At 41.4% G+C, this 27,370-nt stretch overlaps 1 protein-coding gene and 1 long non-coding RNA gene across 19 annotated transcripts in view; one reads left to right on the forward strand and one right to left on the reverse strand.

Annotated features, from left to right (window-relative positions):
• FOXP1 (forkhead box P1) overlaps window positions 1-8,999 on the forward strand; it is a 379,555-nt gene extending 370,556 nt beyond the window's left edge. For all 16 annotated transcript variants that reach the window (XM_088171262.1, XM_088171263.1, XM_088171257.1 and 13 more), the window contains one exon: window positions 4,067-8,999. In XM_088171262.1, the coding sequence (XP_088027388.1) occupies window positions 4,067-4,211 (145 nt within the window). In that variant the 3' untranslated portion in view covers window positions 4,212-8,999. The remainder of the gene's footprint in view (window positions 1-4,066) is intronic.
• On the reverse strand, window positions 8,250-27,061 carry LOC148222467 (uncharacterized). 3 transcript variants are annotated; one of them, XR_015805981.1, is made up of 5 exons: window positions 25,349-27,061; window positions 22,165-22,324; window positions 19,065-19,220; window positions 17,436-18,774; window positions 14,419-16,971 (listed from the first exon to the last, which is right to left on the reverse strand). It is a non-coding gene; the product is annotated as an uncharacterized LOC148222467 (long non-coding RNA). The 3 variants fall into 3 exon arrangements; XR_015805980.1 differs by having other exon boundaries at window positions 17,436-19,220; XR_015805979.1 differs by lacking the exons at window positions 14,419-16,971; window positions 17,436-18,774; window positions 19,065-19,220 and adding an exon at window positions 8,250-11,266.
• Window positions 27,062-27,370: the final 309 nt, after the last annotated feature.

A 27,370-nucleotide genomic window follows, 5' to 3' on the forward strand; every position in this document is an offset into this window, starting at 1 on the left:
GAGTCAACAGCGACTTCACAGACGCTGTGAAACCTTTTTTATTTTCCATGTTCCTGCTTTGTTAACAACATGTTCTTTTTTTTTCTCAGAACAGATTTCCTTGTCACAATGCAAATTATTTTTTAAACCATTTCAGTGTATTAGAAGAAATCAAGTTTTAAACTTTATTGTAAGGTTTAAAGGACCTTGTTAACATGACAGCTAAGAAGTCTAACACTTTAGCTGAAGTCTTATTACTGCTCATTCGTTTCCTTTTTATGACACATTGAACCACAGCTAGGGTGGGTTTTTTTTCCTTCTCTCTCCCTCCTTTTGAAACACTAGAAAGTAGTCGCATAATTACAGCTTGGGGACATAACACTTTCATCCTGATATGCTCCAAAGGTAGCCACAAAGCAAACTACTCCATGCTGTGTGCACCACCAGAACTCAGTGGCTTTAAACAACAGTCAGCTTTATTAAAAACTCCTCTGTTCCCAGAGTGGACAAACAAAAGAATTACTCAGATGTGAAAAGAAGGGGAATCTGTGTTCAGCAAGGTTATTTATTGTTAACCCCTTCTAGAGTCCCAGGCATCTACTTAAAAGGGTGAATTTCTGCTGCTGTAAAAACAGAAATGGGAAACCCTTTCTATTCTTTGCCTTCTTTCCTCCCCCTTTTCTTACTCCTGTTGCTGAATCCAGCATTTACCTTTTCTGTAATTCAGCAGACTGAATTCTTCAGTCTCTAAAGGAAGTTTTCCTTCCCCATTTTGAGGATTTGGTAAGATGGTAAAGAGAAATTCAAACTTGACTTGAGAGGATATGAAAAGTCTCCCTTGTCCTTCAAGATTATTTAGGCTTATTTATTTCAGTTGCTCAGAAATGTTTGAGAAAAATCACAGATTCGGGAAGGTTTCTTCCTCACATGCCATTTTGAGGTTACAGCTGACAGAATGCACAAGGAGTTGGAATTTTTTGGCATTGTTTTCCTTGCAGCTCTCTCCCTGGGGCTTGTGTTACCCAGATAACCTCCTAATTTAGGGGATGGAGGTTTTGCTAAGCTCACTGTCTGATGTTTGTGCAACACGTGAGGCACTGGGGGAGGCTGGTGTGACTCTGCTCCCTGTGGCTTTGTGGCCCTCTCTGGCTTTGTCTCACCCAGAGTCGAGCACAGCTTTTCATAACTTCTGTTGCTTCTCACACCTCAGGTTTTGTTTTTGGACCTCTGGGAATCACACCAAACCTCAAAGAGAGCCTCAGTTAAAACCACCTGGTTTCACCTGGTTTCATAACAAAACCAGAAGAGGAGCAGAGTTTGCTTTGGAAAGTTTTGGGGACCTTTGAACGAGCTTTCACAGCACTTTGAATGAGCTTTCACAGCACTTTTGAGTGGTTATGAGCACAGTGAGCACCTGTCTAACCTGCTGGCACCTGAGGTGGTAGGGATGCCTTGGGACACTGGGCAGCCTTTGGAGAAACTCCAGTCCATATACCAGGGCCTCTCCACTGCATGTGACATGTGCTCTCCTCTCCCCTTTGAAAATTTCCCTTCTGTGTTTTCAAAAATAATACTCTAAAAAAAAAAAAAAATAAGCCCAGCAGCAGCAGCATCAAAACCAGAAAGCAAAAAAGCAAGACTTTGACATTAAAACAGGAGTAAAAAAGATCACTGCCATAAAGTCCGAGTAGCACAGGCTTTATTGGGCTCTCAGTGCAGCCGCTCTTTCCCCTTTTTTCTTCTGTTTTTCATTTCATGTTTTCTCCCAAGTGAGGGGCCCCACAGCCTATTCATAAAGTAAGTTTTTCTAGTTGCAGGTATTCAGCATAGTTTAATACTCACTGAGGCCATGAGCTGCTGGGACAGGTAACATGCACACACCTCCAACACAACAATCTGCTTGCAAGACTTTTTATACGTTTATGCCAATTTTTAACCTCTGATCCTTGAATTGTCTCCTTCTAGTCTTCTTTACCCCTCCTTTATCTCTAGTTAGGTTAAAGCTGTATGAGCTGTGCTCTCAGTGTGTAATTTTTTCAAAAATTACGTGACGTGCAGAGAAACCTCTGCACTCCCAGAGATGTGTTGATAGGATACCTATTAGTGGATTGGAAGGGAAAAGGTGTGTGTGTACATGTATACTGCATCACTTCTCCCCAGTGTTCCTTTGGATGAGTTGGAAGGTGCAGTTAATACTTAAGTATTGATCCAGCACTTTACAACTCAAAAAGTTGAAACAAGCAGGGACTTGAAAGGCATTCGCAGCTCACATTAGAATTGTCTGTAGTCAGCAGGTTGGATGCTTCCTAAACTGATCCAGGCTCAAGCCTAAATAAAGAAATAGGATACAGGGGTACAACTGGTTCACTTGAAGTAGGCGAGGCTGGCTTTGGTCTGTCTTTGGATGCCGAGTACATTTCCCCTTCCCAGTGATTTATCCTTGCTGTCTGTCCATGCAGTGGAGTACAAACAGTGTTGTTGTTCCCAGCCACACAAAGCATAAAACACAATTCAGCTACTTGAAATCATTTTAAAGTGAAGCAGTGCAAAGAGAGGAAAAGTTCTTACAGTGGTGTGTGCTTTAGGTTGTGTGTGCATGTTGCATATGTGAAAGGGTTAAATCAGCCTGCACAGAGAAAAAAACTAGTCTTGGAGGTGGATATCAACTCAGTGAGAGACAGAGTGGGACTTGAACTCATTAACACTTTATTTTAAGGGATTGCCTACATCATCAATTATTTAGGAAGCAAACAGGGTCTCCATTGCTGTGTCGCATTATTAATACTTGGTAATGTCAATAAAATCCTACTTTCCTATAAAGTCCCACCAACAAGACACTATTGACTCACATGGCTACTTTACATTTCAAAAGCTGCTGAACAAAAAAAAAAAAAAAAGAGAGGTAAAAAACGGTAATTTGTATTTGTATAGGATTTGTTGTAAATATGATTTACGAACAACATTTTTCAATTGTTATCATACCCGTTTTGAATGACCAAGCCCCGTTCCCTTGTGAGTTATTCATGTGCTTTGCTGTAATGAGAAATTTGGCAGATCTCATCTCTTTAGTACATCCTTGTGCCCACCATGAGCTGGGGATCATGTTCTGCCTTGTTTACAGCTGACAGTGTTATTATTCTCGTTAGGACTGTGCTTTCTTATCATATTGTTGTGTTGAGCGAGCCTTTTCCTCTCTGTTTGTGTTTCCTGGCAGGGCTTTTCTTCCCTTATTGACAGTTTGTAAAAATATGCATTAATTTGGAGTTTAAAGCATGTATCATGGTGTCTCTTTGCTGTGTTTGCTTGAAGTTGATTAATGATAGAACCTCACTTGGGGTCGTCCTCTGGAGAGTTGTCTCACAGGTTCTGCATGTTAACGAGAGACGCTGCACACACAGCGAGGATGATTAGCCCTGCCCACGCCGCGCCAAGCCCTTGGCAGGCCCCTGCCTTCCCCTTCAGAGCCATATTCCACTTATTTATCCAAAGATCACTTTAACTTAATGTGTCAGCTGAGAGCGTTTTCTCTCCATCCCAAGGCGAAAACCCTATCGAGGTGCTCCTCCCAGAGTGTTTTCCCAGGGAAGCTGAGTGCTGCCTGCCCGGCACGGTCTTCATGGGATCTTTAGAATCATTAAGCTTGGAAAAGCCCTTTAGGATCATTGAGTCTGGCCATTAACCCAGCACTGCCAAGCCCACCAGTAAACTATGTTTTAAGTGCAACATCCACATGTTTTCTGAAGGCTTCTGGGTGCAGTGACTGCATCACTCTCCTGGGCAGCCTGTTCCAGTGTTTGATCACTCTTTCAGTGAAGAAATTTTTCTTAATGTACAACCTAAACCTGCTGTGGGGCAACTTGAGGCTGTTTCCTCTTGTTTCTGTTGATTACCTGGGAAATAGTGCTTGGTTTGGCTTCTGTGGCCAGCACAGATATTGAGGGTCTTCTTGGTGACCTGGAGCTCTCAGACCTGGCCCTTCGGGTCTGAATCCCCCAAACCGCCTCGCCTTTCTTCCCAAACCACCCACGCTCTCAAAACCATTTGTTAATTAACAGCTTGCTGACTGTCTGTTATTTTGTTTTCCCAGGCACCCCGTGCATGTCAAAGAAGAACCATTAGACCCAGATGAAAATGAAGGCCCACTATCCTTAGTGACAACAGCCAACCACAGTCCAGATTTTGATCATGACAGAGATTATGAAGATGAACCTGTAAATGAGGACATAGAATGAGTATGTCTGACATCGTTATCCTGAGAATGAAGATTGGAAGAACACGTCAAACTTAGCTGTGAAATCTCTCCATTATTGTACAGTCTGGAGGATTCTCAGTCCACTTTGACAACTATGAAATATGTTAACTCTTAGTGCCATCAAGTATCCCATTTGGGAGTATTTTTGATTTTTCTACTTTTTGTTGAAAAAAGGAATTTGTACTCTGTGCATTGGATGGACTTGTTTGGTACTTGGGATTTTCCTCTCTTACAGTCAACATCAGTGTTGTAAATTTGCTAAACTGATTCACTTGCATTTAGCAGCCAGCTGTGGACTGCAGGTCCTGCCAATTTTGGACACTTGAGGACATCAAACTGAGCATGTACACCTGAACTGCAGATCAAGTCTTTGCCCAGATTTTAAGGATTCCAATGGACAACATATTTGCACAGTACTGCATGTTGATTATCACTGCCTTTACTCCATTTTTTTTTTTGTTTCATTGGTTGGGTTTTTTTTTTTCTTTTTTTTTTTTTTTTGCTTCCATTTGGGATGGGGAAGGCCTGTGTGTGCACGTGTGTGGGTATGTGTGTGTGCGTGTGAGCGTGTATATCGGGGAGGGGTTCAAAGAAAAAATTATCCCAAACTTTTTAATGTATTGCTTTTATTCCCCCGCCCCACTTCTCCTCTACCATTTTAAGTTCTGACCTCAGGCCTCATCTGGGCCCAGGGCCTCTCAGAGGCTTCAACGTTTTCTGTACTTTGTGATGAATGTTAATAGGTGTTTTTATTATACGAAGCTGAATGTCATTGAATTGTTTGTAGTTTTTTCTGTCATTCATTCCAGTTTCCTTCAGATGCCACCATGTTTTCTTTAGCTATGGAAAACATTCCATTTCGGTGTCTCCTTTGTTGTTGTTGTTGTTTTTTGAAAAGGTCCCAAATGCTGCACGATACATGTGGAAGGGTTGTCCAACGGAGAGAGAGGAACGAAGTACTGCAAGAATGAGAATGAATGACAGATGAACATAGAAACACTGTAGGAAGCAACACAGATTCATTCCACAAAGCAGTATTTTTAATATATTCTTGTTTTGTTTGGGTTTTTCAATTTTTTAATTTTTTTTTGGTTTTTTGGCAGCAACGGTGAATATTAGCAAATGCCACAAAATTGAACAGCACAAAGAAACATATGCAGCACCAACAGAGTTCACTTTTAGTAGAGAATGAATAGTACAGTGGCAGGTTCTCGGTTGTTTAACATGAGTTCTAATGGGTCAACAAATCTTTCTGGAATATCTAAGATTACCGAGATGGGCACCTAAACATTTATTATTACAACTTTATTTTTTTTTCTTTATTTTTTTTTTACATTTGCATTTGCAAATAGTGGTTGGAAAGATGACTTCATTAAATTGTTACTGTACGTGGTGATGTTTCACGGTTAAACATCAGTTCAGGATTGCTTGGTGGCGTTAATCTGCTTGAATACAAATTAGATTTCAGATTGAACTTGTTACGGGAGTTAATAAGGACGGGGCCCCACTAATGCTAAAGTGTTAATTTTCAGCTGTGCAAATCCAGTACTGCAGTTAGGATTGTTATGCAATATTACACCAGCCAGTATGGAAACCTCGCCGGAGGAGTCGGGAGAGTTGGGAGAGAATTGGCGCCGGGGCTTGTTAGGCAAAACTGGCAAAGCTCTGCAAAGCAAACACGACATACAAAATCTGTTGCCATAGGTCAGTAAACCTCAGTCACCAAACACCTAAACATTTTCATTCTGCAACCACTTTTCCGTCACTCATTTATTTATGTAGGACTGTAGCTTTTTTTTATTATTTCGAAAAGCCTTTCAGAGCTTAATTTATATTCTTCTTTGTACCTTTTTTTTTTCCTAAAATTACCAAAGATATTACACAAAGGTAAATTATGTTCTCTGTTATATGCTTTATCTTATGAAGCCAAATATCCTCTTCTTGTTGATCAAAGGAGGTTGAAGAATTTAGAGGGAAATGACAAGATGTGGGCTATTGCTAACCTGAGAGGGAAACTGCTCCTTTATTCTAGAAAATTTAGAAGGCCAAGTAGATGTCTGAACCAAAGTTGTTACTTTTTATTTGCAATTCTTTACAGTGACCAAAATGAAAGTCTGTAAAGAGGAATCGAGGAGAGCTTTTGAGGTTAAAACTAGGAATCAGTGTTACTGGGGGAGCTATGAGAAGGGAGCTGAAGAAAGCAAAGACACAATTATTTCATGGAAAATTAGAGTATCAGATAAAGGAGACAGTTTAATAAAACACAGAAGAGAACAGAAAAGCTCCCACAATTTAACTGGACGACATAATGGTATTTCTAGAATTAAAAGAAAAAAACATTTTTTTTGGTCTTTGGTTCTACAGATTGTGTGCCACTTCTGTTCCGGGACTGTGCTGGGATGACTGCTTTAATTTGGGTTGATCTTGGCACATTTTACTCAGTTTTGTTTAGTTTTTGGTCAGCATTTTTCATAAAAAAATAACACTCCTGTCCACTCATAAGCTTTGGTACAAGAAATTTTATTGGCAGTTACTTTTAGAAAACTCAATTCTGCTTTCTTTTTCAGAAAGACAAGGAAAAAAAAAAGAAAAAAAAAGGGCAGTCTGTGGTCATTTGGAAACATTTTTTTAAATTTTGTTGGGTTGGTTTTTTTGGTTTTTTTTTTTAGTTTTGGTTTAAATTATATCCAGGCAGCTTCGTGACGTGCCGGCGGTAGCCAGACAGGGATCATGAGAATTGAGCTCTGTGCTTCGAAACTGAGTGGTTTGCTGGTTAGTTCGGTATTCAGAAGGGGGATAAAAATCTGGTAGATTAGTTCATTCTCAGCATGTGTAGCTAGACATGAGTAAAGATAACAGCATGAGAAACTGTTAGTACGCATACCTCAGTCCAAACTGTTAGGGAATGAGTAAATAAAAAATACATTTCACTCAGTTGCACTTAGTTGTATGTCTTGCATGCTTAGTCTAAAGACTGTAGCAAAAATAAAAAAAATTAAAAAAAGAGAAAAAGAAACAAAAAATTAGAGTTTAACATATCTGGCAGGTGTTGCAGCCTTGCAGAAGAACCAACTGAAAATCTCAGGCTTTACATCAAGCAAACTTCACTATGATTTTTACAATTCTGATTCTGTATCCCTTTGGATATACAGTTGCTTCTTTAGGGAGGGGTTTATTATGTTGTACATATATATCCCACTGTGTCTGTGTGAGCCTTTGTCTTTTGGGGGGAGGGTGGGGAGGGAGGAAAAGGTGGAAAGGTCCTTTTTTTAGATATCATTCCTCAAAAGGAATAAATGCAGACCTGTTTGTCAAAACACCTTTTGCTTTTTGTGCAACTGCTTTATATTAACTATACTAAAAAATAGCTTTGAAAAAAAAAAAACTACTGTATGTAATGGAATTGCAGAATACGCTGCACATGTATTTTATTTAGTTATCCTTGCTTTAAGAATATTGGATGACATTTGCTGACATGTGGGAGAAAATCCCTGACTTTTTTTTTCAGCTTTTAAATTGTAACATAGTTGACAGATTTTTTTTTTCTCCTGTTATCATTGATCGAAGCATTTTTGTACAGTTTTTGTGTTTAAGCTGGTTTTTTTGATACTTTCCCACCCCTTCTGTTATCTTACCACTGCCTTTTCTGGCTGTCTTAAACAAAGTTCATATATTTGAAAGGAAAAAAAAAATCGTTTAAAAAAAAATGTTTTTCTCCTGCTGCAGTAAATATTTTGCATGATGAATTCCAGGGTCACACTTTCAAAGTTTATCAGTGAAGTAGTGATTAATAATGGGGAGTGTCAAACTATTGAACTTTTTGTATAAAAAAACAAAAAAAAAACTTTACAAGGTGCCAAGATGTAAAGACAATTTGTTACATGTTTTTTTTCTCAAAGAAAAGCGTACATTATGAAAGTAGTACCATGTATCAGGTAAATCGCTGTCAGGAATGAGAGTCAAAGCCTTCCTTGTCCACAAAAAAAAAAAAAAGTTTGTAAATGTAAAACCTGTTAGGTTTCTGCATTCAACTAGAAGTGAAATGAAGAAAAAAAAAAAATCAAGGCTTATGTAGAACAAGTGACCACAACAAAATGACCTTTTTTTGATTCTCACTCGCAAGAGTCCCGCTGCAGGTCCTGCACCTCCCCTTTCCTGGAGCTCAGCTTCGGGGAGAGACCAGGGCAGGGATGCTGGTTCTACAAATATTGCAGATCATTAGATATTTTATATATATACATACATAAATATATATATATATAAAGTTTTTTAAAATAATTTTGAACTATTGTAGTTTTCAGATCGACAATAATCTCACGTTCATTATAGCATGGAAAAAAAGAAAACCAAATGTGTTTAAACTCTTTTGAAATCCTTTGGTACCTTTGGTTAATGAACTCAGAGTGATTTTTTAGATGTTTCAGAAGTCATTTAGTATTCTAGTCTTGCGAGGTGAATTTGCAGTTCAGGACTGCATTTTAATGGGCCCAGAACAGGTAACCAAGTATTTTCTACCCATAAGCCTTGATGAAAATGGTACAGTCCAGACTGTTAGCATGGTGCTTCGTGTGTATGTGCTGCCAGTAACAAGATTTTTTTTTTTTTTTTTTGATAAGGCATAAAAGAAACTCATTCCTTACATCAACTGTAATTCCATCATTCCATGTCTGTTGATACAGACAATAAAAAATGTTGTGTAGTCAGTACTAATTACTGACATTATAGCATTCTCAAATGCAATAAAAATGCTGGTTGTTCACACTGGTAATGCAAGTTGCCATGTCCGAAGTTCTTGTTTTGTTGTTCCCCCCTCACGGTGGCTCTGATGTCACATCCCGTGGTCCCTGATCCGTGGCCACCTCATCCGTGTCCCAGCTCACTCATGGATGGACAAACCTCATCTCTTTCCTTGAGTCTCCCCCAGCCACATCCAAGTACAAAATATTTTAGTGGTGGTTTCGTGGACAGTCTGTACAGGGCAGCTGGGTGAGGCTCAAGCACTGCAAGCAAGGAAGACACTGTCATTCAAGGAATTAGTCCTCCTTTCCAAGGAAGTCCTTCAGTTTTGCTCTTTGGGATTGTTTGCTTCCTCATTGGACCCTGTTTCAAAGCTTGAAGGATGGGTTTGGGGTCTTCATCCTGCAGCTCCTTCCCAGTGCAGTGCCCCGATGGGAATGTGCACTGCACCCCTGCCTAAAGAGGTTTGCAGGATCAACCCCTTGGTCCACAAAACTCTGAGAAACAAAGTCCCAAGTGGCACTGTCACCTGAGACAAACTGAAGGAAAAACCCACCTTCTTTTTCTTTCAAGTAAGCACACATTTATTTTCCTCATCAAGTTTTGTAAAGAAAAATAAAATGTTTAATAACTAGCATTAGCAGCAAACTGAAATTTCAGAGGAGAGATTTTTCATGAATAATTCATTAAAATTTCACATCTGCAAGATTAGTCATCCAAATAAAATGCTAATGTCAAAAACATGCACCGTCTATAATATTCTCATCAAGAAATCTTTTTGCATATAATGATAAATGCTTAAATTAGTACAAATGATTTTATAAAAATATTCTATCATAAAATTATACTAGATAACTATTTTTTGGGGGAGGGGCAGGGGAATCTTTACACACTCATTATAGTGTGTCTCCAAATGGTATTGACTGGTAAGGTTTTAATAATCAAAATACAGAGAATAAAAATTGGGCCTTGTTTGCGTGGTGCACTTCCACCACTAGTGAGATTTTAGTAAACTGGAGGGGATTTGTGGGATTAAATTTTCCAAAGTCACAGGCAGCAGCTGCCGTTTGGTCAGGGGTGCTCTGCATCTGTAGAATGGGGGAGCCAGCTCCAGGTAGGGAATGTGTCCCTGGGCGAGTCCCAGCCCCTCTCTGGGAGCACAGAGTGTCCCCAGCAGGCAGGTCAGGGGCTACAGAGCCATCACACGTGAATGGGCTGCTCCACCTCCCGGGCCATCTCACCTCAGAAGGAAGATTTGGGGTTCCAAATGTCACGTTTGTCATCTGCTGGCTGCCGGTGTGGCCTCGGGTTTAAGGGGAGCTGCCACATGCAGCCTGTGCTGAGGAGCTGGCACCGAGCTGAGCAGCAGGACCATCATTTCCCCTCCTGTCCCAGTCAGTGCTGCCTGGGAATCTGGCTCTTGGCCACCTTCTGTATCATATTTGTATTATTAATCACATTTCTCCTCCCTGGCTGCTCCACCACGGAACATCACACGATGCCTTCCTACTCCACCAGCAAGAGCCAGCTGGGAAATACCTTTTCCAGGCAGAAACGCTGTTTTCCACCACAGCTGAAAAGCACTTTTATGGGCAGTGGTGAGGCAATGTGTCTCTGAGGAATTTCCAAAGAAAACCGGAGCCTGTGAGTAGTTTTTCTGGGTTTCTCCTGTCCCAGAGGGAAATGCTCAGGAGCTGGAGGCCCAGGAGGACATGGCAGCTGATGTGCTCCTTGCACACCCACCTGCTCCCTGCAGATGATCCCATTAACTTGGGTCCTGATCACAGAGTCTGAAAAACTTCACATTATTGGACTAATTTAAGGGACTGGCAATTCCTGGTGCCGCTGGCTCGCACGCAGCCACACATACACACACCCTTCCCCACAACAAGGTGTAATTAGCCCTTCTTGACCTATTAATCAGGCTCAGTCTTCAATGATGATGTTAAACATTCGTTTAATGGTGTGTTAATCAGGGCTATCTTTCATCCTCGTCGCAGTGGTGGTTAATTCTGGCACACTGAACACTCTTCCTCCTCTCATAGCCACAAGCCACCATCTCCCCAGCAGTGATGACTGAGGTGGTGGGATGTGATCCTCAGGTGTGTTTGCAGCCTCCATGGGATCCACACCTTTTTTATCCCCAAACCCTGCAGCTAGGGCATGGGAAAGTCTTTCTTTTTGCCCCATTTTATTCCCTTTGTTAGAGATCTTCAAAGCACATAAGCCGGAAATGGCAAACAGCATCACCTTGGGGTATTTACCAATCCCTCTTCCTTCCTTCCACGGGAATTTTCTCTGTCAAAAGGAAAAAAAAAAACCATTTTGTGCCACTCTGTCGGTATTTATTTAGAGGAGCCCAGTGGCCATTTTAATGCCTCTCAGAAGCCTGAAAAACATTTTTTTTCTTCAAGTTATAATGTTAATTTGAAGGTAACCGTCCTTTCAAGGTTTAATTCCAGCCAAAGCAATAACCATTATTTACCAGAGTTTGACATTTTTATCACTCATCATATTAGCAAATTTCCATTGAAAATGCTAAAATGGTTCGTCATAAGGCACATAACTGCTTTGGCTGTAAAAATGACCAACACAAGTGCCTGTACTCAAACATTAAATTATACTGTAATTAATAAAGACAGTTAAACTGTCTACTAGCAACAGCAATTTAGGTAACCACATTTGATCGGCTATAAATTGTAACTACATTAAAATTCCAGAAATATTAGCAATATGGATTACTTGATGGAAATAGGTGCTGATCACCAACACTCCTATTTTACAACGGAAGCACAGGTCATGTTGGCCACAAAACTGTGGGCGAAGATCAAGGCTGAGTACTTTTAATCTTGTGAAACAAGCAATTACAAATAGTTGCATCGATTTGTTAAAAAGCTTTAGGTGACATAAATTGTTTCCTGTTTAGCTTATTGCTCTGATACATAAATGTCAGCGAGTATAATATTAATTAGGGTCACAGAACAACAAGGGTCGGGTGATATAGTGTATGATCCGGGATGTGTCAATCCTTTGTGGAGGCAAGAGCAGCCCCGGCCCCTCCGTGCTGCCGCGCTCAACGCCTCGTTTTATGTGATGACAAAAGAAAGCAAAGGAAACTGTATTTTAATATGTGAAGTAATTACTTTAGTACTAGTATAATTTTATGGTTCGGGATAAATTACAGTGTTTTCATTCTCCTGCGCTTGCCACATAACGTAAAAATCCACATATAGCATCAATAAAATAGAATACTGTTTATAAAGGCTTTCTGCTGCACAAGACCAACACTATTCCTCCTAGCAGATGGAAACTAAGCACACATTTCAGTCTGGTGTGTGTTTCTACACTTAATATTTTTTTTTTTAAACCGAAAAATGGGCTGTGCAGGTTATTTACTTAACATAAATCAAATGTATCATATACACTGTTTCTTTGGATTGGCATCCGACTTAGAAAAATACAGTAAGGTCCTGAAAAATCTGGAGAAAATTTATTAAATATGATTTTTACTGTAATAGAATATTAATGTAACCCAATGCTCATTTCCCATTAAGTTGATCCCTTTTTAATACACACATGCTTTTTATTATTTTGCACTCATGCGAAAATTCCACATTCAGAGAGTTTCCATCTCCTTAGGAATGTCTCTGGCAAAGGCACAGTAAGAAATCTTGGACTGGAAAAAAAAATAAATAAAAAATAGACAGCAAATATCGACCGATAAGATGTGGCGAAGTGCTGATGAACTGAAGCAAAAGCCAATGATATAATAAAGGGTAAAAAGGCATTCAGCGCTGCGAGGGGAACAGGAGAAACAATTACACTTTAAACCCCTCCTTCTCACTGCCACTGTACCACAGCGCAGATGAAAATGTTTGATTTGCAACATAAAAGATTCATTAATTACCACTTGAATATTTAAAGCTATTTTGCAGACTAACAGAGGTAGATAAAGCACTGAATTAAAACCTCTAATAAAATTGTAAAAATATTTCTGCAAGTTTACCAGCGTCGCAATTCCTCCCGGTTTAGGGAGCCAGGCTTGGCTCGTTCAGCAAGGAATTATTTCGTTTTTGAGTGGGTATTTGAGGTAAGATAGTGTGATTGTATGGGGCTATTTGTCTCTCATTCTCAAATGTTTTAAAAATACTTATTTGGATGCTCTCCCTTCACACGTGGTTGCCCTTCATGGGAGAAGTGGCCTTACAGAACAGAGCAGTTGTTGGTGAATGTGGCTGAGCCATACATTAATTTTAATACATTTCCATATACAGTAAAAACACATCTGATCATAACTTGGTCTAGTGCTCTCTTTGATATGAGGTAGTGGGGGAAAAAATCTGTTAATCCTGTTATAATTACCCTTGTTAGACTTAAAAAAAAAAAAATGGAGCAGCAACCTCTGTTGCAAGGGTGGAGAACTCCTACAAATAGTAGGAATGGGTATCATGGAAAGCGCCTCTGTAACTTTGTGTTACACCCTGAATTTACCCCACGGAGGCTGAGCTGTTACCTCTGGGATTATTTTGTTGAAATCTGGAGATTATAAAGAGTAAATGATGGGTACCCACACAGAAAGCACACTATAACTTAAATAAAAATTAAGGATATATATTTATTTGCACAACTTCAGCCCCATGGGCAATACAGCCTCAAAATGCTGTGGGCCCCTCACCAGGCAATGTAAGTCTTGGTAGCTCAGGAGCTGAATCTGACACTTGACAATTGCATATGTTAATTTTTACCTGCTTGCATTCAGCTGGCAGTCAGTTGTTTTTTTTTTTTAAAAAAAAGCACTTTCTATTTTTAAACAAGTGACTGTTTGAAATCCACCACAGTGCAGCGAGGGCTTGATTGCAGGCTGAGGGTTGAAAGATACAGCAACAGCACTTTTAACAGTATGTTAACGATGATGAGTAGAGCCAAAATGTATGGATTTAATTAGAGAAAAAACAGTTCTTTCTCATTGTCATTAATTTATGCGGTTAGCCAACGAAATTCAAAAAAATGTCCAGTTATATTTGGATGCACATTTTACACAACTATTCCTGTTGTAACTGTGGAGTGTCCACACCAGTGAAAAGGATTTTAAAATCATTCTTCTGTACTTGGCTGTGAAATGCCTGATTTCAGATGTTCTGGTAGGTCCAGAGTGCCCGAGGGGGCTGCTGCCAGCCCAGGGCCCCCTGCCACAGACAGCACTGTCTGCCATCACCTGGACTCCACCTTTCCAACAAACCATAATACCCAGGGCAGTCACTCCCAGTGCTGCCAGAAAGGAAAGGGCGTGCTCAAAATATTTCAGGCCTTGCCCTTGCTTATTGTTTTTGGAAAGTCTTTTGTTTTCTTCTTTTGGTTTTTTTGTTTGGGGTTTTTTTTTTTTGTTTGCTTGTTTGGGGTTTTGTTGTTTTTTGGTGGGGTTTTTTTGGTTTTTTTTTAGTTTCGTTGTTTTTGTTTGGTTTTTTTTGTTGTTCAGGCCACTAATTAATGTTCATTTGTGCTGGGCACAATAAAAGCCTGAGCCTGTCAGTTTATATGACACGAGGGGAGGAGCAGTTGGTGATTTTTGAAATATTTTAGACTTTAGAAAAATTCTTGTAGTGCATTTTCTGTGTTAAAAAAACATTGATTACTCCTAGTAATTTATAAATAAATTGATGTCTCCTAGCAGTTTATAAATATATATATAAATATATTTAAATATATATTCCCACATATCCTTTTAATGTGCTTTGATATGTATATTAGAATGAGGTTATGCTAAATAAAGCCTTCTAAAACTTGAAAAAGGGAAGCTCAGGCACTGCAGACCTCCTAACCCCACCTTGTTGGTTATTAGGGAATGGCAGGAGCTGGCCATGACCTGGCAGTGGCTCAGGCCACTCTTTGCCTTTAATATTGAGAATGGCCCTGTGTATTCCAACAGCAAACGTGCACACACAAACATCCATCACATTTTTGGCTTTGCTGCCTCTGTAGGCAGGCTGGAGGGGAAAATTGTATTCACTGGCCATGAAATGAATTTAAAACAAAAATCAGAGAAATAAAAAGTCAAGCTTTTTATTATTTTGGCAAGCACTGGGGTTTATTTTTCACTTACTTGTTGGGCTGGGTTTTTTCCCCTGTTTCCTAGACATACTGGACAGACTTGCAGTGTGTATAATTGCATGGGCAGAGTCTGGAGAGCTTTCCAAACACATGATGTTTATACCTCATGCTCACACTGGCTATTTTTAAATGGCTACTTTCTGCTGCATTTTCAAAGCTTCTCCTGACACCTCACTCAGTCTGGAGCACTCACCTGTTTACACCACCACAAATGCTGAAAAATTCAAAACAAAAACATCTGATAAAAATCAAATATTATGTTGCTAACTGCAATGTTCATTTCCCCTCAGAAGTCCGTCTTTAATTATAAAACCCGCATAACCCATTTCCTTTGGTGTGCAGAAAGGTGTGTAATTAAACTATCAGCATAATACCTTTCTACATGTAAAACCTGCACTTATGAACTTTAACTGCTGAATAAAAACTCCTATTACATGACCATTAAGTATTATGAATAAAGCAAGTCATTGTAGTACTTGATTAATTTTTATGCACTAACCATTGTGTTCTGCACAAATTTGGTTTCTTTGGTTTTCTTTTTTTGGTAGGTGTCCCTTCTCTCAGCCATCCTGGTGGATCAGTCATCTCCACCCACATCTAAGGTTGTGCTCCATCCCTCCACGCTTCTCTCCTGCCTGTGGCCATCCCCAAAGCCTATGTGGCCTTTCTGTGGTCATTTTGGAGGAGGAGTGAGATTTGCTCTGTCTCTCTGATATCCCAAATGGATGTTACAGTGAAGGGGGCACAAGGAGGCAGTGGGACCAGGTCCCTTCCATGGGAGAACTTGGTGCAGGGCTGAGCCCTAACTCCCTTGTCTCATCTCTGAGTGGGTTGGGGAGTCACTCTCAGCTGGGTGGTTTCTAACTAATAAGGGAAATTGGATTGATCTTCTTTCATGTGGATGTGGCAGCAGACCCTCCGAGGAGAGCCTTTTCATGCTGCTCATACTTCTGTTTATAGGACCCCAGAAGCTTTGCCTTGTATCTGTTACCTCCACCCCTGGTCCTCCCAAAAACATCTCCACCACATATCAGCCTCTTGCCAAGTGAAGTGGGAAAGGTAAAATAAATATCCCAGCTAAAACACGTAACTCAAAAACCCCAATTGTCAGCAGGACTGAGTATGCCAAGATGCTGAGGAGGATTCTGTGGTGCTGCTCCTGGCTGCCAAGGAGCCTGCACTCCACAGCCCAGAGGACATCTCCAGGACATCTCCCACCCTCCGTGCAAACATTCAGGTCCCTGAGCCATTATTCATCAGCTCCTTGCAGCCATGCTCCCATATACTGCCTGATGATTATATTGAGGCTGATCTTTGAAGTCTGGAGTCAGGAAGTTTAGCTCAGTTATAATCAATAGCATTTCCAGCTCTTGGAAATCTGCACTAACCACTCAAGGCAGCCAGCCTGCATTATGTCCTTGTCATATGTATATATTTGCATGTTCATTAGCCATGTAGTAGCACAGCTGTATGTGGTTTCATTTAGCTTTTAATTATCTTCTTTGGGTTAGTGTTTTCATCTCCACCAGACTTAGCAGAGAAAAGAAAATCACTTAGGCAAAATAAATGCTGCTGAGCAGGTCTGGGGCAAGGAGTGCTATTTCATCAGTGCATCCTACTGTTTCATTGCAAAAGAGATGTTTGGTTCAAAAGTTCCAAAGTATATTAATAATAATAATCTTAATTTCCCCCATCATTTGCTTATCTTATTCAGGTGGTTGTGGGTGTAATTTTTCATTTGCAGCAGGTGGTTTTTTACATATTAGATAAACTCCATCGTTACAATCCTTGGCATGGATTTGTATTTGCTCCAACAGCTGCTTTTCCAAAGCTCACTCGCATACAGATCAAGGCATCCTCCTCTTTTGATGGAAGTGACTCATACCTCAGATGAGCTGAAAAGAAAAACCATGCTCAGCTGCAGACACCTGCATTCATGCTCTGGGTTTAAAAGTTAGGATGTGGGTTCAAGCTAATTTTGTGCTCTTCAGGTTCTTATATGACACCCTTTATTTTGGTTTCTGAGAAATTTCCATTAGTAAGAACAAAACAAGGTGACTAATTTCTGTGTTGAACTTTCTTCTCCTTTCCTCCCACTCCACCCAATAAACAAAGAAAAAAATTACGTGATTTATTTCATTCACTTCAATTACTCGTAACAAGGCCAGCCCCCCAGGGTCAAAGGCTCAGGGGTCATCTTTGGTTTAACAAGCAGTGAGGTTATCTGTGCAGACTGGGGTAGGATTCTGAGTCCCCCCCTCATCAGTGCTCCTGTCCCTGCTGTGTACAGCATCAAGGCCTAAGGAAGTGTTGATGGAGAGGCTAATCTTATTTCACAGGAGTGACAATGAGAACTGACCTTTTAAATATGCAGTGATTTGGGAGCAGCCGTGGCGAGGAGTGAAGGATGATGCTGCTGTGGTCTCACAGAGTTCAGCCAAATGCAGCCAAGTGCTCTCAGTACCATGGGATGGATGGAACTGCCTGTCATGCTTCAACCACAGCACAGTCTCAGCTGTGCTGCCTGAAATTAGAGATTTAAATTTTTTTCTCTTACAAACGTAAGTAGAGTAGAAACACAGATATGGCAAGAACCTGGAAGTCCTCCACTGCTGGCTATTTCACAGGGCTGTGGGCTTCTCCTTGGCTACTGGAGGATAGCACTGGCCTTCTACAGGGAAACACACCACCTGACTGATGCTGATCAGCTTGTGCTGTTTTAAAAAGTCCCTTTAATCAGCTCAGGGCAGAAGTCACCATTAAAAAGTTCCCACTAGTACGGGTATATTAGTCCATGTTCATCCTTACCATAGGTGATCTCTAACAGTGTTTAGCAGAGCACGTATCAGGTGGATAAGCTAAACCAAGGCCTACCTGGCTGTTTCAGTGCTGGTTGCTGGCATTTTACTGCCTTTGACAGTTTTTTCCTTCTTGGTTGTAGGAGTGAGACACACTCAGTGCTGATGCAAGGAGGCACAACTTCACTGGAGCTGACAGTTCTGTTTTCCTGTTACATCAGTGGTTTATTTGGAGAGGAATTCCCAAGTGTCTGTTGGGGGATTGAAGCCAGGCAGCTGGGAGCAGATGGTGTCTTATCAAAGGGTGATATTTGTTCATGAGTTAGACTCTGCATCACCTTCCTCTCACCGACCCAGAGCAGTATCTGGAGCAGGCCCCTGCTTGCCATTTCAGGAGCTCTCCTTGAGCAGGCAAAATATATTTTTATAGTTTGCTTACCTTGACACTTCCAACATTTTCCCAGCAAGCTGAAGGTGTAATTAAATGACATGCCAGATGCTGCTGTGCTTTATATTACACCACCTCTCAGCTGGGCTAGCGAAAGGGAATGAATGGAGTCTTAAGACAGCTCTCCTATAGATAGTTATTATCTCTTTTCAATAAAGAATGGGTAAGGTTGAGCAGAATGTCAGTAAACCTATAATTTTCTAGCCTTTCAGTTACCTCTGTTCTTCTGATCCACCAGTGATGTGAAGTTTTGTTGTACTTTGTTCCGTCAGTTATGGCATCACTCCAAGAAGGTGGCGGGCTCCTGCGTCGCATATGCATATTTATGATAAGGTATGTTCTGATCTCCCTGTTGTGCCTGAAACCAGGTGTTCTGGGCCTTTTGAGGTGGGTTTGCAGCATGGCCTCTTTTGGGCAACGAAGCTTTTGGGGCAAAGCTTTTTAGCTGTAGGCTGAAAAGACACAAGCTTGCTGGCAAGAACGACAGCAAAGTTTCATAACTTCAAACTTAAAGAAACAAAATTATTTTTGTAACTTTAATAATAGGATTTCTAGAATGTGTTTGCTTACTTCACTGTATCTGCTACCTCAGAAGATGGATCTGGTGTATCTCTTGGCTGGCTGTTGCTCTCAGGTTTTAGACTATTCAGTTTTCAGCTTTGCAGGACACCAGCCCAGTTTTCAGGGAGATAAGATGTTGGCTGACACAAGACAAACTTGCCAGTGAGATTTATTTACTTACTTGGAAGTCGAAATGTTGTTTTAATAATCCAGCCAGCTCAGGAGTGGAGGTGTTGAACATTCTCATGGCTGGCCTGGAGAAGGGTTTGCTGTAGCATGGTGTGGTCCTCCCTTTGCCAGAGAGGAGGACAGGCGACCCAGCCAGGGAAGGAGAGAACTGCAGGAGCAAGGACTGTTTTTCTTACCCAAATTTTGACAATTCTTCATCTAGATATTTATATCTATTGAGAGCATGTGAGACATAATGTTTTTAAGACCAATGTTTTTAATGGGTTGATGACTCCTGGTTGTCTGGAGAGTCAATGACACTGGCCAGCCCCAGCTTGCAGAGCACTAAGTCCACCAGCAGCCAACAAGCTTCTCTTTTTTTTCTGACAGAAGAAAGCAGCAGCCTGAAACTTTCACATGTTGTCAGTTCACCTCTTTCAGGAGTGAGGTGTGCTCATAATTAAAGATTAATTTACTAGCACTAAACCCAAAGCTTTCCTCAAAGTCTACTGTCAACAGACACGCTCCCTTTCAGTGACATTTGCATTTCTAATTGGGACTGCTTATTACCAGAAAGTCTCTGCAGCTGAGATTTAATTTTATGTATTTGCTGGTTGTTCTCTTCAACCAGTGCCCTGCAACTGATATTACCCAGTCTCTCTTGCAGGGTGTGTGTGCCTCTGAGTGGGCACAACTTCACCCTACCAGATGGGCACGAGCAATTGCACATCAGGAATCCACAATGTGCCTCAAGAAGATGTCTTGTCAGTGAGAAATGCTAGAAAGGTCAGTCCATATAGAGCAGCCAGACATGTAGAGAAGCAAGATCAGAAATAGGGAAGGCCAACGCTCTGCTTTTGTGCCATGGCTAATGTTTTCTCTGCTCTTTCAAACTGGAATATTTCTACTTCAGAATATACTTTCAGACTCTTAGAAATCTTAATAGAGATGTGAATCATTTTCCTTCTTTAATTTACTGATTGATATTTTTTTCTTTCGTCCTGGAAGAACTGATATTAAGAACTCTATTTAACAAGCTGTAGCACACCTTTTAGACCCTTAGTAATGGGAAATTGTTAATAACTGGGCTTCCATGGCATGGGAGTCCCATCCCTATCTCCTGCTTTAGTGCAGGTATCAGAATCCACGGACAAAGTCCTGTACACGCCATGAGAGAGACAGTGCCTGCCCAGAAGAGATTGCTGCTGGAATAGACAGGAAAGAAAGGAAATATTATTATTCCCCTTTAACAGATGGGAAACCAAGGCGCAGAGAGTTGAAGAGGCTTGCCAAAAGTCAGACAGAAATCCGAAAACAGCCAGGAACTGAATCCAGGTCTGCTGAGACTCAGGCCAGTGCCTTAATCACTCGACTCCTCATAGTTATTATATTTCTGCAGTTCTTATTCACTAGGATAGACGATGAAATTTCCGCCTCTAGCTATAGCTACAGTGCTCCTGCAGCATCTTCTACCCCCCATACGATTCCTTTCCCTTTTTTCCCCCTGTATGTGTCAAAAAGTCCCTCTCCTCCTATTCCTGCTTATGAAGGTCTCAGCAAAGCTCTGCCTTCATTTGTCTGCTCCAGCCCTGACCTTCCTCAAAAACAAATTCCTTTCTTTTCCAACATTGATTCCATTTGCCCACAGCCTTGTGACAATTCCTGTCTGGTGCTGAAAGCACCATAATTGTCTACAGGGCCTTCACATGGCTCCTGTGAAAACCTTCCAAACTGAGATGCTCAGTCCCCTGCAAAGGAAGAATTTGTAGGTATTCACACAAATTCCAGCCCAAAGCCTGGCCACAGGCCCCTGCACACAGCTCAGTGCTGGAGGAGTTTAAGCAAAGAGCTTATGCAAATCCTCTCCTATCCATCACAGAGGGGAGTCCTTCATACTTCAGGAATGATGGGAGAAACAATCTATCGATATTCCGTAATGAGCATAAATGCCCTTTATAAATTGTTTCCCTTTTATTGACTCTAAAGCAAATGTAGCCATGAATGCTGTACATTAATACATTTTATACCTTCTAATGGTTTGATGGCCTCATATATCCAGTAACGCTGAGAATAATCATTAGATTGTAAGGAGTGCAAAATATGTTTTATCACTTGAAAATGGAATTCCTTCTTGAAAGGTAAAACCAGTGGTAGATCATTGATTTGAAAGGTCAGGGTTAAAAAGCTTATTAACGACTGGGTTAAGCTCTAGTAAAATTCTTTGTTTTACTCAGCTGTATGAAGCATTTAGCTAAGTGAGACTCTTCATTAGGACATTAGTGCTTTTATACTAGCTAAGTAAGGTAAGAATCAGTAATTTCCAGCTTATGTTCAGGAAAAATTCAATGCAAGTGGCATGCACTCCAAATAACACCAGGTGACACGTGGCCATGAGTGTAATGGAAAACAACTGCTGCAGCATCCAGGGGTGGGGGCAGCTGGTGTGTGCAATCCCTGCCTCTCCCTGTCCTGTGTGGGGATCCCCAAGCAAGCCTTGGCCAGGCAGATGTATCAGGTTATCAGATTTATCAGGTTATCAGATGTATCAGGTTATCAGATGTATCAGGTAGTACAGCAGATGACCAGGTAGAAATACTGGCTTGGGTTCCAGAAGCCACATAGTTGTGTCAGGATGCCACAGCACTGAGTTAATGAGTCCCAGTTTCCTACAGGGCTCTGGATTAGCTAAAGCATGAGGTTCACAGGGCTGCAATGCTTCCTGCCTCTGAGACAGGGAGTTTCTGCCCAGGGAAAATGTACCTGTCCCTCTCACCATTCCTTAATGTCACAGCACATGAGAAAGGCTCAGCATTTTGGGTACACCAGCACTGCCAGCTCAAGTTCATTGTGATTTCCCTCTATCCCTCTCAGCCATCAGAGAAGCAGAGAGACTGATCCCAGAAGCAAGGCAGGGTGGCACCATGGCAAAGGATGCTGCTCGACAGTGATGGGAATTTTTGAGGTCACATAGGAAATGTGGGTATTTCAAGGCACACATGAGCAGAAATGTTCATGCCAGATGAAAATAAGGAAGGTGGTTGCCCAGCACCACACTGCACTGACCCTGCCCACTTGTCAAAAAGAAGTGGAAATAATTAGGAAGAAATTCTGACCTGTGAGGGTGGTGATAACTTGGCACAGATTGCCCAGAGAAGCTGTGGCTGCTCCATCCTGGAAGTGTTCAAAGCCAGGTCAGGTGAGGCTTGGATCAGCCTGGTCTAGTGGAAAGTGTCCCTGCCCATGGCAGGAGGATTGAAATGAAAGAGGCTCAGTCTGGAGAGAGAAGAAAAAATAAAATCCCTGTAAGGATTATTAATCACGGGTGGATAGTCCAAAGATCTTGTGGAATCCCTGAACCTGGATGTTTTCAAGATCTGAGGGGCCACAACCCAGAGCACAACTGTCACCATCCCCTCAAGGAATTTTCTCTAAAATCCCACAATAGAAAGCAGTGCTAGTGGAAAATGTGGCAAAGATTTCCAAAGATGCTACAGCTTCCAAAAGCTGCAGTGTCAAAACCACTTTCTGGTTTCATCAGTTCAGCATTTCCACAGACATTTATTTTGGATAGAATAGAGTAAATCCAGTTGGAAGAGACCTGCTAGGATCATCAAGTCCACTTTCAGGGCTGACCAGAAGTTAATGCCTCTTAATGACAACATTGCCTGTTTTTAAGGCAGTGACCACCTCTCTTGGAGGATGGGTCCATTGCTCCTCCTGAAGGATCATGAAGAAGATTATTCTCTTGGGAGTATCTTCTTACATTTATCCTCAGCATTTGCTACTCGTTTCTAACAAAAAAGAGAGGCCTCAAACTCTGACATGCCATGTTAAGAAAGCTTTTTAACGTTTTTAATGGAACTAAATAACAATACAGAATATAATATCCACAGCATGTGCTTGGTGCAATGTAATTGCTCTGGGATACTCAGTTCTTTTCATATAAAGCAGCCGTACCAACCCAACCATCGGAACAACTTTAATATTTTATAGTGAAATTAAATTGCAGATTAAAACAGATGGTTCGAACATTTCATTACCAGCCATGGTGCTTATTTGCTGACCATTGGCTGCTATATGTAAACATATAAAAAGCAAAAGAGCCCTTGGATACAAACCATACTCTCCCTCAGCTTTTCATTCATGGTTACAGCATGGTTATGAATGTTATGGATCCAGACAGGGTCTTTAAATGTGCTGAATTCAATTTACTTGTACCGATGAAAGGAAGAGGTCATGGAAAGTGCAGAATGGGTGGGAAGAATATAGAATATCTGTTAACTGTCCTGCCAATGCATTTCAGTTCACAGCTAGGCAGGTCCAGAGCCTTCTGCACCCTCATGGCACAGAAAGCTGGCACCAGCCTTCTGCCAGGACAACTTCCACTACCCCAGGTTACTCGAAGCCCCATCCAACCTGGCCTTCAACACCTCCAGAGATAGAGCAGCCACAGCTTCTCTGGGTAACCTGTGCCAGGGCCTCACCACCCTCACAGGGTAGCATTTCTTCCCAATATCTAATCTAAACCTACTGTCCATCAGTTTGAAGCCATTACTCCTTGTCCTGTCACTCCAGGCCAATGTAAATAGTCTCTCTCCATCTTTCTTGTAGCTCCCTCCAGGTACTGAAGGCCACAATTAGGTCACTCCAGAGTCTTCTCTTTTCCAGGCTATTCTCTCAATCTTTTCTCAAAGCAGAGCTGCTCCATCCCTATAACCAATTTGGAGCCTGCTCTAGACTCACCCCAACAGGTCCCAAAGGTTGACTCTGCTCCTTGTTCCTGGGAAGCACAGACCTGTCTGTGGGCTGGCAGCTTGTGATACAGAGGACAGCACCACCAGCCCATCAAACAACCTGTCCTCACTGAATGAGTTAACTCTGCCTTCAGAGCCATTAAATAAAACCTTCACAATTACAGCAAGAATTTCCCCATATTTCCAATGTACCAGCTGCACTCAGCAATGTTGCCCCAGGTATTTAATTTTTCAGATATTGTCAAACAAACAGAATCCTACTCTAAAAATAATTATGAACAAATCTATAAATGTATTTAGCTTTGGCAGAACTGAAGTGTATAGATGTTTCTTAAAAGAGTAGAAGCCGTGCCTTCAGACGTTTTCTATGCTGTTTACTGCTGTGTTGGTGAAAATGTCAGGATTTCAGGGAGTCAGAACTTGATTCTACACATCTCCATTGGGAGCACAAGGATATTCTGTTTTACCTCCACCGCATGATGCAGTAACATCAGGAAGGAGTATCAGCACCTAGTGAGAACACAGCATTGGCATTATAACCTAAGCATTAGGATAGCACACATTTCTCCTTTGCTGACAGGATGTCCAGCCATCCCAGTCATCATTTCTGTCCCAAAGAGTGAAGGCTGAATGAGCCTGGGTATCTGCTGCCCAAAGGAATGGAAAAGAGGTTTGTGCTTGCACAGCTTTAGGGGGAAAAATATTAAAGCTGTGGTGCTAAGAGTTTTGTGATGCTCTTGAAGAGCTGAACAAAATGGAAAGATTCTGGGGGTAGATATGGTCAGCAAAGCAAACAAATAGAAATCACCATTAAATTTGCTCTCATTCTCCCAGTTCAGTGTTGGAGCTTCTGGCTGCTTTTTTGTAGTAAAAATCTGACCAGAACTTCCAGCTACGAGGTCAACATCTTCTTTTCTTGATGGGCACTTCACTGGGCTTGCTGGGAGCACTGGTTACAGCACTGCTCCTGCACAGTCACTGACCTAGTCTGAACTACCCCAGATCTTGGGAATAATGGACATCAATCACACAGGACAGTGCAGGGCCTCATTTCCTGCACAGGGGCTGAACCCTTGAAACAATGATGTGCAAAGACACATTCACAGGTGTCCACATCTGCTTCCCAATTTAAACCTTAAACCTTGGTTCTTTCCACAAGGGCTTTAAGGAAACGATCATCCAAAGAGAAAATACAGGGGAAGGCATTAGAGGCAGAGGATCACCTTTTTGTGACACTGTTCTTTCAGGATCATAGCTGAGTCTTCAGACACATAATCCTTGATCCTTGTGTGTTAGAGCTATCATGCAGAAAAGTTTGCTCAAATAATAGCATATTGTTGACAACAAACTAGAAGAGCTATTTAAAAAGAAAATACCGCACAATGCATGTTTAAAAGGGTAAAAAAAATAAAATTGTATTTTAAAAATCAGTATTTATCAATAGTCCTGGCTATAACTGGGGATTCACAGCATGGATGCTGAAAGAATGGAGGCAGCATGGTAATGAAAAAAGCGTATCCATCATCAACAATACAATACTTACTGTGACCTAAGGTCAGGTTTGTACAGTTACACCAGATGTTAGATTTCAGCCGTTCTTTGAAATGAAGAAACACAATGGTTACTATTCCTGTAGTGTTGTGGATTTCATTAAACAACACGTTTATCTTTCAGCTTTAAAATGTAGAGCAAGATTAGGATATTCTAACATTTAGGTTTCAGAAGGATCCAGTAAGCATAATATAAAGTAGGGGGGTGGCTCTATAAAAGAATTACTGTTTTGAATGCAACAGCCAGATCTTTCCTGTGGCAAAACTGAGAGGCAGCAAAGGAAAGGGTGAAAGAAGCAGCTGCAGTAAATAGCTCTAATGGTGTGGCTGTTTGTAAATCAGCCCAGGACAGGGTGTCCTGCCCCCTGACACCACGAGAGCAACCGTGACTCTGAACAGGGCTTGCTCCTCCCTGTGCTTCAGCTTTTTTCCTCTTTTCTTCCTTCTCAACCGATAACAGAGGAGTGAGGCCATCATTAGAAGAGCCTGATCTGAAAAGAGGCTGGAATTGCTTAGGGTTTCCTTTGGTCATCCCCTCTGAACTAGACTGGTCCAGCCCTGGCTGCTCCCCTGCTTCTGGGCTCAGCCCATTTCTTCAAATAGGAGACATTCCTTTGCAACATATTCCCTTACTTGCTTTATTTCAGGTCCCTTTAGCAGTCACTGTGATTTTATACAGTTGTAGATCTAATTTATTATACATGTCTATATTTATATATAAATATAGGATATGCTACATATATATATTTATACACACACACATATATACACATATACATAACCTTAAGAAATAACTGCCACTCTGAAATCATATTCTCAGTCATTACTATTAATCAGGAATACTCACATTCTCAGCCTGAACTGAAGAGATAAAAGACAGGCTTGCAGTAGTTACCAAAAAGCCTCCAGATTATCCTCTCCTCTGTCTTCTTCAGCCCAGAACTTTACAGTGTATATAAACACCCCCTGGTCTGGACAAAGCAGGTAAGGCAGAGGAGCAAGGTCCATGTCCTGAATTATTTCATTAAAAATTAAAGCTTTGCAAAAGTGTACACATTTCATTAACTTCACATTGCAGGCTTTGCAAATATTCTAAGGGATGCTAATCTCCTGGCTTTAATTAGATTGAAGGTCTCTTGCAAAGGCTATCATTTTAATATAAAATGAACAATCTTTTAAGCTTTGTGAATTAGAAAACAAGAACTCCCATTTTAGATCAACAGTTACACACTGAAACAAAAGAGGTTTGGATTTTTTGCAAAGTTAAGGTTTCTGCACTACCTACCATGCAATTGCAGAAGTCAGGCAGTACAGACATTCTTCACAGGTCTGGGATATGCTCATAGAATCATAGACTGGTTTTGCTGGAAAAGTTCCTTAAAAAATCATCTTGGTCCAACCCCCTGCCATGGGCAGGGCACCTTCCACTCATCCAGAGTGCTCCAAGCCCCATCCAACCTGGTCTTGGACACTTCCAGGGATCCAGGGGTAGCCACAGCTGCTCTGGGCACCCTGTGCCAGGGTCTCATTACCCTCCCACGGAAGAATTTCTTCACAATGTCAAATCCACACCTCTTTATTTTGCAGCCATTCCCCCTTGTGCTGTCACTACATGCTTTTGTAGATAGGGTCTCCCCATATTTCATGTAGCCCCCCCCGACAGACAGAGACACCCCCACACCCCCCTGCCCTTGATAACCAACACCTCTTTTAGACTAATTCCACCCCAAAACTTCCCCTAGATCAGGGCCTTGCTGGCACACTGGCCCTGTCTTTCTTCCCCTAATGAATTTCTGTGCCTCATCAAGCTGACTCACAGAAGAATTGCCCAGAGTGACCCAAGAGGAGCAGCTCTGGAGGGGAGAGGAGCAGGGCACTGCCTGTGGGACACCACAGGGGTGCCTGGTGTGAGCATGGGCCGACATCTCAGCCCAGCACTGAACTTATCCTCCCTACCAGGGACTGCAGTGAACTATTTTAAATCTGCAGTTGTCATCTGCCCCTGTTCTCCTGCT

The sequence above is a fragment of the Sturnus vulgaris genome, chromosome 11, assembly GCF_052056855.1.
Source record: "Sturnus vulgaris isolate bStuVul1 chromosome 11, bStuVul1.hap1, whole genome shotgun sequence".
NCBI lineage: Eukaryota > Metazoa > Chordata > Aves > Passeriformes > Sturnidae > Sturnus > Sturnus vulgaris.